This window comes from Diabrotica virgifera, chromosome 1 (genome assembly GCF_917563875.1).
Source record: "Diabrotica virgifera virgifera chromosome 1, PGI_DIABVI_V3a".
In the NCBI taxonomy this organism is placed as follows: Eukaryota; Metazoa; Arthropoda; class Insecta; order Coleoptera; family Chrysomelidae; genus Diabrotica; species Diabrotica virgifera.
In genome coordinates this window covers 12,289,055-12,301,971 of record NC_065443.1, presented here as the reverse complement: position 1 = coordinate 12,301,971, position 12,917 = coordinate 12,289,055, and the positions used below count along the sequence as shown (strand labels likewise).

At 33.4% G+C, this 12,917-nt stretch overlaps 1 protein-coding gene across 1 annotated transcript in view; it reads left to right on the top strand.

Moving 5' to 3' along the window:
- LOC114326202 (succinate--CoA ligase [ADP-forming] subunit beta, mitochondrial) overlaps positions 1-9,511 on the top strand; it is a 35,973-nt gene extending 26,462 nt beyond the window's left edge. The window contains exon 6 of the mRNA XM_028274517.2: positions 1,897-9,511. Within this exon, the coding sequence (XP_028130318.2) occupies positions 1,897-2,150 (254 nt within the window). The 3' untranslated portion in view covers positions 2,151-9,511. The remainder of the gene's footprint in view (positions 1-1,896) is intronic.
- Positions 9,512-12,917: the final 3,406 nt, after the last annotated feature.

The following is a 12,917-nucleotide window of genomic DNA, read 5'->3' as shown; positions in this document are numbered from 1 at the left end:
CATTTTCCGAGGAAAATTTTCGTCGGAGCAAATCGTGAAGAACATATCTCTATGCAGAATTTAATTGCGGTGAATTTTTATTTGGGTATTTTTGTTGTAAAGTTAAAATCTTCGGAGTTATAGAGCAATAATTGAAAAAAATACGATTTGTCGGCGCCATTTTGTTTATAAAAAAAATAGCACACTATCTGCGGACTTTGCATACCTATATTATTAGTATATAGGATCTTATAATTCGATTCCAGCAATAAAATTGCTGGTAAATAACTTTTCCATGAATTTTGCTAATTAGCCCAGAGTAATATTGCTCTCGAACCAGCTCGTTTTCATTGCTTAAACACTCAAACTGTCGTTCTTAAAAATATACCACATTAGGTAGCGTCTGATAAAGTGTCTCAAAGAGTCATTAGTATTCAGCTGAGAGGGGTGCTATTGTCCAAGTTGTGAAATTCAATAAATAAGGGATTTACCTGTTTTATAAAATGATCCCTTGTTTATATATTTTCCAGATTCATTTCTGTGGCAAAGTATATTAAACCTTTGCCGTTTAAATGCCTTAAACTCAACAAAATTAACTTTTTGTTTATTAGAAAACTTGTTCCCAACATTCTATTTGTACCCCCACTATTAAGAAAATATAGTTTTCTATTCGGGAGGAAATCCCTGATATATCCAAGGAAAAATCTCGGGAAAGACAAAATTTCCTGGTTGCGAAATTTAAGGGAGTGGTATGGGTGCAGCTCAATACAGTTGTTCAGAGCTGCAGCCAACAAAGTTAAGACTGCTGTGATGGTAGCCAACCTCCGATAGGAGACGGTACTGCAAGAAGAAGTTTTCTATTTTAAGTCCAATTTGCCATATTGCTCGTTTTCCTTTTCCATACCTTGTCGTTACCGTTGCTTTTTCCCTTTCTATTTTATTTGCTAATTTTTAAGTACCTTTGCTTATTTTTTCCAGTCTGTCTTTTTGTCGATTCCATTTCCATATTTTATTATCAATAAATAACTTTTGAAATCCATTCTTCACTTGGTTTCCTTTTGCTCATTCGTCCTTTTCATAAATCCTTATTTTTCTTTATATATCTCTATTTGCTTTGGATATTCGCTTTCTACGTTTTACTCTTTCTTTCGTGGAAACGCGCCCTATTTTTAGTTGCTCCATTTCTTTCATGGATTGTTCATTAGTTTTTTTCAGATCTATTAATTCCTTTTTATATTATTTTTATTCTTTAATCTCCTTGATCTCTTGGCCTATATTTGTCATATCTTCGCCCTATTGTATGTAGGTTTTCCTTTATTTCATTCGTTAGTTGTCTCATAATTATCATCAATGCTTCTAATAAGCTGTCATTTTCTTTTTTTTTTTTTGTTTTCTTGGTGTCTTTTTTGTTCTTTAAAACATATCAACTTCTGACTCGTCTATTATTAAAGGAAAGCTACTTTCCTCTTATCTTTATGTGCCATAAAATCATCCTCCTCCAGTTTTATATACCGCGATAAGAAACACCGCCCAGGTCGACCCTTCAGATACCTTCAGTTAAATCTAAGTTAAATTTAATTTAAACACCTAAAGTTATTTTGTAACCCTTTCAGGATACGCAGATCCACTTCTATGTTGACAATTTGTTTATCTATTACATATTTATGTACTTTTTTTTCGTGGTATTCACTGAGTTCCTCTCTTATCAACCAACATATATTTTGTACGTACAGTTTTTAAAATATTTATTTTCCACACCGATTTATTTACGTTTAATCACAATTACCAGCCACTTTTTCGCGTTTAAAACACTCATAATTGGACAAAAGTTTAGATAGACTACGGAGTAAACACCTTTTCACTGATAATATAAAATGGTATAATAAAACAGCTCTACATGTATTCTTTGTCTTTCAGGTATCATGAGGTGTGACGTCATAGCCGAAGGTATCATTGCCGCCGCCAAGGAATTGAGCCTCAAGATGCCCATCATCTGCCGACTTCAAGGAACCAACGTCGACGACGCAAAAGTATTAATAGCCGCCTCCGGCCTCAAAATCCTTCCAGTCGACAATTTGGACGAAGCCGCCAGATTGGCGGTCAAACTGTCTAATATCGTTAGCTTGGCGAGGGATGCCAAATTAGACATTAATTTCGAGATGCCCCTGTAAATTCATTTTAAATTAATTTTATTTATATTAATACCCGAGAAGGGATCTATCGACAAAGGTTTTAGGTATATTTCGCCAAAAAGGCGACGTGAGCATGATGATTTTTGTAAGATTGCTCGTTGTTGATACTGGAAACAGTTTTTTAGTTCTCGTATTCTTTTTAAATTCAATTGCTTCATTTTGTTACTTCCTCTTCTTCCACCTTTCCCTCTGAATACTAGAAAAATAGCTACTGGTGCCGACAAATTTGAATTTAACACTCTACCACCTCCTAAGACTGACCTCTTCCACACTTTTTTATGATTTCCTCTAAACAATTTTTCTCAGTGTATATTTTTCGCAAGCGGATATGCGTAAAACCTTTGTGTTTATCCTCGATTTGTTTAGAAATGTCACTCAAACGAATTTGCACACGATATTTATGACTGCACTTTGCTTTTGATGTCGATAAGTTAAAAAAAATAACAGCAGATGATCGATTAGGTTATGATAATCTATGCGTACTGCTGCACGTATTTAGGCTCAAACCGATCAAATATTCCTGCGGCAGATTACCAACTGTAAACAAAAAATTCAGGAAGAGGATACCGATGAGAGAATTAAAAAATATAATTGAAAAATGAGATCTACACAGTAGTGATGTTGAAAAAGTAACTTCGTTACAAAGTACTCGTTCCTTAGGAATACCGAAAGTAACGGTTACTATACGAAGAGGCAAATCGTTACTTTGATTACTCTGATTACTGCATACCAATCGTATCAGAGCGAGTAACGACTATTATATCTACTTTGATTACTTCGTTATTTCGTACCAATCGTATCAGAGCGAGTAACGACTATTGTATCTACAACCTGTGCACTTGATTACTTTCTACCCATCGTATCCCAGCGAGTAACGGACGGGACCCGTATTTTACGAGTGTTATCGAATATCGTTATCGGTTTGAAGCGTTGTAAGGGTGTGAGGGCGAAGAGAAGATAGGGTGGTATACGTAAAATATGTAATGTATGTCACTAATAAAGATCGAATGCGAGAACCCTATATTTTTATCTATATCTATACCTATACAAAATACCTACCTACTGAGAAATACGATTCTCGATATGATTACCGGTACTCAAATACAAAAGGAACAAAAGTAATCATAGTAATCAAAGTATCGAATACTGTAAATGATTACTTTATACAAAAGTAACGATTTGTAACGAATACTCGAAAGTAACTGTAATCAACATCACTACTACACAGTCACCGAGTTCATAAAACCAAAACTCGTTGTTACCAGATCAACACTCCGGCAGAACTATTCTCTATGTTGTGGCGAACCTCGTATTATATCGTTGCTGATGATCTATCTCGTTTTTATCACGTGTATACGATCTTATGATACAGTTTTAGGCATAAGAGCTGAAACAGACTTACAGATTAAAAGCCTGACGTGACAATGTAAAAAATGGTAGTTTTTCCATTCATAAGAGCGGAAAAAAGGGAAAAAAATGAAGCGTCGAAAAACCGTATACCATTGTTCCATACAATTAGATCTTATTCGAGTGATTTTGCTATTGCGCATAAAAAATCCACTCGACAAGCAACAGGCATGCGCACCATACATGATTCGTTATTTACAGTTGGTAATCTGCGTTGTGAATATCGGAAAAGTAAAAAATTTTGTATACGTATGAAATTAATATATTGGTTGATTTATTTTTTGTGGATTTTGGAACGAATGGAAAGAGACTCCTTGTAGTATGAACTATTTATTATTCGGTTTTAATGAAAATTGTAGTACTTGAAAGAGTTCTTGGAATGTTGTACTCGTTAGTAGCGTAATGATGCAAGCTTCCTGACTGTTTTAATTGTAATGCAATGAGAGCAAGTAGGCTTTATACTGTTGTTTTCGTGAGATCAAGTGATTTTTAGTTGTTATATACCTTTTTGCCATTGGTTAATCTATCGCTAGTCCTTGGACCGTTGTTTTAACGGCCTATGTGACAGTTTATAATACTTATTCAACCTTTAGGACCGTTGTAGCCGTTATTCCTAAAAAATCGCCATTTTATGAAAAAGTTGCCATTTTATGAAAATGGCATAAGTGAGAAAATTGTCAAAGTACACATGATTTTTGTTCAAATGAAAATGAAATTTTCACAAGGATTGTTTATTTTATGTGTATGAAGAGTTTGCAACTCAATAAATTGAGTTATATATTTATTTGGATGGTTGTCCATACATGATACCGTAATTATTGGTATTTTAACTATAAAACAACGTATTAACTCCCAACAAATAATTCAATTAAAATACCAGAGTGTACTGGATCATTTACTGTCACGCATAACAAATAATTGAGCTCTGTTAGATAGTAGTTGCCTTCGCGGGTACCCTGGACAAATTGTCGCCGACAATTCCTAACCTCACCTAATACAAATAATACCGTTAATAGATAAATATACACGGTATAAACTGCTCGTCAAAAGTTAAGGATATAGAAATTTCTGCTGAATTTTTATAGTAGATTTTTTCGTGAACAGATTAACGGATTCCGCTATTTTTTTATTATTTTAGACTTTTCTTTAGTATTTACACAGTTATGCAAAGGTTTACTCAAACTTTTTTTTGTACTTATACCGGGTGGAAGAAAAGAAATGTGTTTCTTATGTTAAGTTTGAGACGCTCTGTAGGGAGGACGAGGTACAAATGGGAGTATATATCGAAATCGTATTGTAGTCTTATGTTTTGTGAACATTTTGTTTTTTGAATGTCCCTGATATCTTTAGAAATAAAAAAATAGACGGTTTTGTAATTTAACATGTGTTTTAACCGAAACAAAAGTTTGAGATACCTTGTAGGGAGAAAAAGGCACAAAGGTGAGTATACCTCGATATTTTGTTGTAGTATCATATTTTGTGAATAATTTATTTTTTCAATTTCTCTGATATCTTTAATAACAAAGAAACTAGACGATATTACTCTTTAATATGTGTTTTAACTGACGACATGCGTCACATCACACATGTGAAACATAGAAAAACATATTAAAGAGTAACATCGTCTAGTTTCTTTGTTATTAATGATATCAGAGAAATTAAAAAAATAAAATATTCACAAAATATGAGACTACAACATAATATCGGGGTATACTCACCTTTGTGCCTTTTTCTCCCTACAAGGTGTCTCAAACTTTTGTTTCGGTTAAAACACATGTTAAATTACAAAACCGTCTATTTTTTTGTTTCTAAAGATATAAGGGACATTCAAACAACAGCATGTTCACAAAACATAAGACTACAATATTATTCTGATCTATTCTCACATTTGCACCTCGTTCTCCCTACAGGGTGTCTCAAACTTAACACAAGAAAAACATATTTTTTTCTTCCACCCGGTATAAGTACAAAAATAAGTTTGAGTAAACCTTTGCACAACTGTGTAAATACTAAAGAAAAGGCTAAAATAAAAAAAATAGCCGAATCCGTCTGTACGCGAAAAAATCAACTATGAAAATCAGCAGAATTTTCTATATCCCTAACTTTTGACGAGCAGTTTATTTACTTTTAATTAATATTAATAACTAATTATAAAATTATACTAGGTAAATATACCTTGTATATTTATCTGTTAACGATATTATTTATATTATTTTAAAGTGCGCATGCGTTTTCTGACAATTTATCCCATTTTCTGACAATTTCAGGCACCCGCGAACGGGACTATTACTCGAGAGATTTTGTTAATGCGCCTCAAAAATCCACTCGACATGCGCACCATACACTGTCTCGTGTTTACAGTTGGTAATCTGCTGTGACATCGTAAAAGTAAAAAAATTGTATGCGTATGCTAGTCATATATTGATTGATTTGTTTTTTGAGGATTTTGGAACGAATGGAAGCAATATTAAAGAAAATCGTTACTACGTAAACCATCCTTTGGTTTTAACCTTCGTTGGGGGGCATAGGTACAATTGTAACTTTTCAGTTTTTAAATTGTGATAACTTTTTTTATTAAAGAGATAAAGACTTGAACTTTTGTGACATCTCTACATTTATCCAGTACATTATGTAAGCCAAATATAACAAAGAAATATTCATTCAGTTCCCAGCAGGGGGCTTACGTTTTTCCTACCCCCATAAACGACGGCATAGGTACATTTGTACCTTGTATTTTTTTAATAATTGTTATAAAAAATCAATACATTTTGTATTTAAATGATAGTTTATTTGAAACAAAAATCAAAAATGAATGTTAGTGTGGATTTTCGCAACATACATGTCGTTTTAGACAAAGAATGTTCGTCACACACAGGTAGAAAACATGCTACACACTTTTTCTCGTTTTACGGCTGTTTTTTCCGTTCGTTTCGGTAAACATGGTAACTTCCGGTTACTGAAGTAGATATACCCGAAGAGGAGTATCTACAGCAAGAAAAATATCTTTAGAAAGATCCTTCAAAAACTTCTTGCGTTGGTCCTTTTTTGTAATGGATTGTGGTCTCGATATAATGTAGGATGCTAACCAAGGAACGTCAATCATATTACAAAAAAAGCTCAAGTACCAACTCAATGTTCGACGCTTGAACGTACATTTACCAAGCATTTTATCCATCGTATCAACCTCCCTTTAGGTTTACTCTAATTCTGAATCGTTTCAGGCTACTTGTCCTGTCATATCCATGGACGAGAGTAACACTACTGCTTTGTTTTTCTTTAGCAAATAAGAACATACGGTAGCATCATGATTGTATGCCAGATTTGTGGAAAAACAGCCCTATCAGTTTCCTAGATTGCTTTCATATTGGTAAGCAAAAATCTCTTATTTTTTTTTTCTAAATGAGCCCACGAATTCTAGACTTTAGCGAGTTCAAAACTGGTCAAAAGTTATCTGTGGTAACCTTTCGCCCAGAACCTTTATAAGACGTGACCAGATCCAAAACTGTTCGTTTGCCAACGTTAACTTGTCGGGAACAATATTCTGTTTTTCAAATATAAAGATGAATTTGTATGGGATAAGGTGTTTGATGCATTACAAATCCAAAATACGATGTTTAGTGTGTTTGGAATAATATATTGTGTACATTTTGTAGGTATGGCCTCTAAACGGAAACAATTGTTCATCTATGGTTATGCATTGGGATGGTTTGTAGTTTTGTTGCACATTTCTATTCAGCATTGTACAGATATCTCGTATGAGTGCAGCCTTATCAGCTTTTTTGCGTTATTGACGGGTATTTTCGTTGTCAAATCTTATAAATATTAGCATAGTCTTGAGATGATCATGAGACATAGCTACACGTATGAGTGGCAGAGGCTCCATATTCCCCATCTCACACAAGTTTTCTTCGTTGATTCTATTCATACTTTTTTTGTCGGCATTTTGGTAAACTAGATTTAGAATCATTAATACTAATGATAATTTTCAGGTATACATAATATTGACAAACGCCAAACAACTAAATGTGGATGAAATCTGTTTCCAGTTGAAACACAATACAATGATACTCTTCTTAGAATTTGTTTACGACCACTATTTCCAAAAGTTTATTGTTGCAGTAATTCCAATAATTTACGATAGATAACAGGGATCACTTAAAAGCGGCTTTCAATCTTTGTTTGTAAATCCATACAAGAACAAATTACCGAATATTACCTATTATTCATTTATTGCAATATTAAACAATTCTTTATACCCCATTCCACGAATATACGTCTGTTTTGGATTATCGCGACAACGAATATTTTACTGTGCAAAATATGAAGAACGAAAGTAAATTGCAAATTATATTGTTGTTTATTGGAGTAATTATTAGTGCAAAATACTTTCGTACTTCTTATGTTGCACACTAAAATATTCGTTGTCGCGATAATCCCAAACAGACGTATATTCGTGGAATACACTATACCAGTTATACTAGCAATAAATAATATTATCTTAAAACTAACAAATATTACCTTTAGATTAAGGAATTTTTAAGAAAATATGTTATAGGTACAATTGTACCTATGCCGTCTGTTACCGGTGTAAAATTATGCCGCTCGACAAAGGTTAATGATACAGTGCATTGAAGAGTTTTTGGAGTGTTCTACTTGATGGTAACGTGATGGAACAAGTGGCTTGAATGTTTTAATTGTGATCAACTGAGAAAACGTGATATTTAGATATATATGTATAGCTCTTTGCCAGTAACTAAACGATCCCTAGTCCTTCTACCGTTTTTTGTGTTGTTCCAAACAATTTTAGCACTGAAAAAGCTTAACGAAAGAGTAGAAGAAGAGAATAGATAAAATCATTAAACAACGAAATGGACTTGGTATAGTGTACACCATAGCATGCAACGTACTTATCTTTTGGTTTGGTACTGTTGTCTGGGATATTTCGCAATGTATTGGACTGTTATTTCCTATCCAATAAGGTCTCAACAAAAATATAGGTAACTATGTATCATGACGACTTCTAATATACACGAGTGTATTTTATCAAGTTTCGGTAAGAAATTGTACTCTATCAATTCGAGTAGTGGCAGTGGAATTGAAAAGAAAGAATAAATGATCTGTAGATCGCTGTAGTGTATTCTATCTATTTTAAAGTAGTAATAACTCAACAGTAACATTCGAATTCTTTTTTGTACTGCAAATTGAATTTCTTGCTTTAATAATAATAAAAAACTACATGAGCAAGGTCGTAACTGGCGTAGTTTGAGAAAATTAAATTTACACAATTTCGGCCTTTCTCTAATCAGTCATATCATAAAACTATTCTAATGTCATTTGTCATGATTAGCTGAGAGTACTACCCAGTCAAAAATTGGCCCACGGCATGTTTCAATAGACTTAACACATTTAATTTTTATTTTTTCTCAGATCTGGAGAAATTCTAATCTTAGCTCGTATCTTTTACATTAGCAATGACGTCACAATTTCCCTAGCCCAAAGAAATTTTTCCGGTTTACTCATCTACTTTTACAAAAATATTTATTTTCTGTTTTACTTTTTAAGTATTGGTGTTAATTTAATCGGACAAAAGCAAAACAACGTGTGATAGTCAGTGTTTACCATGAAATTTTGTTAAAAATCAGTTGATTGTTACTATTATGATATATAGTTATATGTACATAGTAATTTTAACCTACCGTTAACAGTATCCAGTTGAAACCAGTTATGTAAATGTCTAAATGGGATTTTATCGAATGTCAAAAGCTTTTTCGAACCATCCCCGACTATTTAATCCTTCCAAAGAAACTTGTGTTAGCGGGGTGGATTTTTATATTTGTTTACTATATATATTACTATATAGTAAGTGTATTCTGTACTATTGGAAATAATTTATATTTATTGATATTATTTCATGAAATAAATGTGAAATTAAACCCTTGTTTTATTTCTTTTTCCTGTCTTAAACATTTGTGTAAACACAAATGCAACACTGCAACGAGTTCCGTCTGATAAGGCTTAAGGCTGCTGAGCCATGCAGTAAAAAACCTATTAAAATAATTCGTACATAATCGAATTTATAGAAAGTGTGAAACGATCATCGAAGACGATCAGTTTGGATTCAGAGCCGACATGGAACGGGAGAAACCCTTTTCAGTTTATTTAGTAGTTCTCGCCCAAAAATGCTAAGATCAAGAGAAAGATGTATTTATATGCTTTATAGACTTCGAAAAAGCATTTGATAGAGACAAGACCTACTATTAGAGCATTAGCAAGAAGTCGGTTTAGATGTAAAAGACATAAAATTACTAAAAAACTTGTAAGTACTGGAACCAAAACAAATGTTTCTTATTCTTAAAATATCCTCTCTTCAATGGAGGTTGGCAACTACAATTATTACAAACTCTCTGTCTTCAGCTGTTCAAAATTTAGCCCTGTCCATTGTCTGATGTTTCTTAGCCACAATAGTAATTTCCTTCCTAGGATCTTTCCTTTCACTATTAGTTGACCATATTGGTACTTATTATTTCTCAGTATGTGGCCTAAGTATGATGTTTTTCTAACTTTCACTGTGTTAGAAAAGTTCTCTTTCCTTGTCTATTCTATGCAGCACTTCTTCGTTTGAGGTATGCGATGTCCATGAAATTTTGAGGGTCCTCCGGTAGATCCACATTTCAAAGGCCTTCAATTTATTTACGGTTGATGTTTTAAAGGTTTATGTTTCAACTGCATAGAGCACAGAGTCCCTATCATTATACTAAATCGTCCTGTTAAAAGTTTAGTTGATGAAAACAAACTGCATGCAGACTGCAGACCTAGAATCGGACGATCTTCTTGCATTTCTGATATCCTGATACAAAGAAGTTCCTAATATCCTGATGAAAGAAGTTTAGTTGATGAAATCTAACTAATAGAACGGAGATACTAATGTGCAGGCAGACCTAGAATTGGACGATCTTGCATTTCTGCTATCTTGATACTATAATATAGTCTTGTTAGAAGTTTATTTGATGAAAACAAACTAGAATGGAGAGACTAATTAATGTGCAGGCAGACCAAGAATTGGACGATCTTCTTGCATTTCTGCTATCCTGATACTAAATCGTGTTGTTAGAAGTTTAGTTGATGAAAACAAACTATACGCTCTGAGCTTCGCTGGTGTCGCTCCTAGCGGTTACTAATTCAACTTTCACCGGTAATTTTTAAATTTATTATTTAACCCGCCGTTACACGCGTCTTCTATTCGGACGTGGTTGCACGCGTATGAGCGTCGCCCTCACCTACATAAGTTCGACTTATTTCGAGGAAGAATGAATGTCAACATGTATAAATATAAAATGGGTTGTACTCACACATTATCGAAAGTCTCGTATACCAATTTTTTTTATTAATTTAACAAAACAAAAGTAAAAATAATATAAATAGATCAAAAGCAAGTTTCCTTAATTTTCAATTTCAGCAAGCCGCTGAAGAAATTAACGTTTTTTACTCGAATTCATTTTACTAAAAATACAAATTAAAATTAACAACTGTTCTGAAGCTATTTCTTTGTGGTATTTATGTAACTAACTATTAATATTTTGTATTTTGGTAGCGACGTCCGAGGTGGAATTCGAAACGTTAATAAAATCAATTTTTCAAGTTAAATTGTGGCTTATTTCCCAATTAGAATAGGTAAATTTAAAAATGGGTTCTTAACCAGTGGCACACCTAGAATTTTCCTCTGGGGGGGGGGGAGGATGGGTTAGCTTGGGCACCGAAAGTTTTTTGTATTATTTGTGAAAGACAAGTTACATTTTCCTACTTTCTTTTATATATATTTCTATATGCTCTGGGTGGGATTTTAACCCCTAAACCCCCCGCTCAGTGTGCCACTGTTCCTAACCTAATCCAAATAATAATATTTTAATTAAACCTACCTAAATACTAAATAAAAACCTAAAAGTTTCTTTGAGATCACAGAAACGTGATTTCACCGTGATTGCACGCGCAGTGAGGAATTCCCTCACTTGAAGAGGGATGTCTCTTCTTTCAACTATCACACAGCACACTGACCGCCAGAAATATTCTATAACTTTTTCATACCCTCTCATGAACCATGCTAAAGGCATTCCTGGGTGCTTAAGGTTATCGTATTAGTTTACACAATTTCATTGGTTATAAACAAATATGGTGAGGGATTCCCTCATAGCGCGTGTAATGGCGGGTTAATTGTTATTGCTTAATATTTACAACGCTAAAAATTAATTAAATTGTAATAGATTTTTTAAAGATTTTGCTAATCAGTTTGACGTTCTATTGATGAAATATTAATTTCTTACTTCGGGATATTTTCACAATTATCATGTAGATGGCGCCAAGATTAATTTATAATTACATATTACAGAACATTAAAAAACGCAAATTCAGTATTTACAACGTAAGTATATTTAAGGTAAAAATATATACCACAGCTTTGATCAACTAATATTTTTTATAATTAATGTTTTTAATTTTAAATTAATCACATTGACATTTATGTCAAATTTCCGGTAAACGTTTACAGACTTGTCACTACTGGCGCTCACGAATTTATAAATATCCCCTCTACGTACGAGCTCACAGCGTATAGAACGGAGAGACTATGAGACTAATGAATGTGCAAGCAGACCTAGAATTGGACGATCTTCTTACATTTCTGCTATCCTGATACTAAATCGTCTTGTTAGAAGTTTAGTTGATGAAAACAAACTAGAACGGAGAGACTAATGTTCAAGCAGACCTAGAATTGGACGATCTTCTTGCAGTTCTGTTATTCTGATATACTAAATCGTCTTGTTAGAAGTTTAGTTGATGAAAACAAACTAGGACGGAGAGATTTATTCAAACAGACCTAGAATTGGACGATCTTCTTGCAGTTCTGTTATTCTGATATACTAAATCGTCTTGTTAGAAGTTTAGTTGATGAAAACAAACTAGGACGGAGAGATTTATTCAAACAGACCTAGAAATGGACGATCTTCTTGCATTTATGTTATCCAGAATCGACGAGACAATAGCATTTTGATAAACGTAGTCAAATTTCGGATTTGATTCGAGAATCACAAAGCAGTTTTTTTATTTTTTTGAAAGATTTTCCGGCCTGTTCTCTTCTCAATATTATTTCTATATCAGGATTTAGGCTGCTATCGATCCAACATCCCAGGTAAGTACTTTTAAATCTATCGACGTTCTAAAATGTGCCTGTATAAAGGTTGAGGTACATTATGTTTTTTCGGATTGACATCACTTTGGTTTTTTAATGTTTATTTTCTTACCAAATTGTTAACAAGTCGAGTTGGTCTTGTCGATGAGTCATTGTTA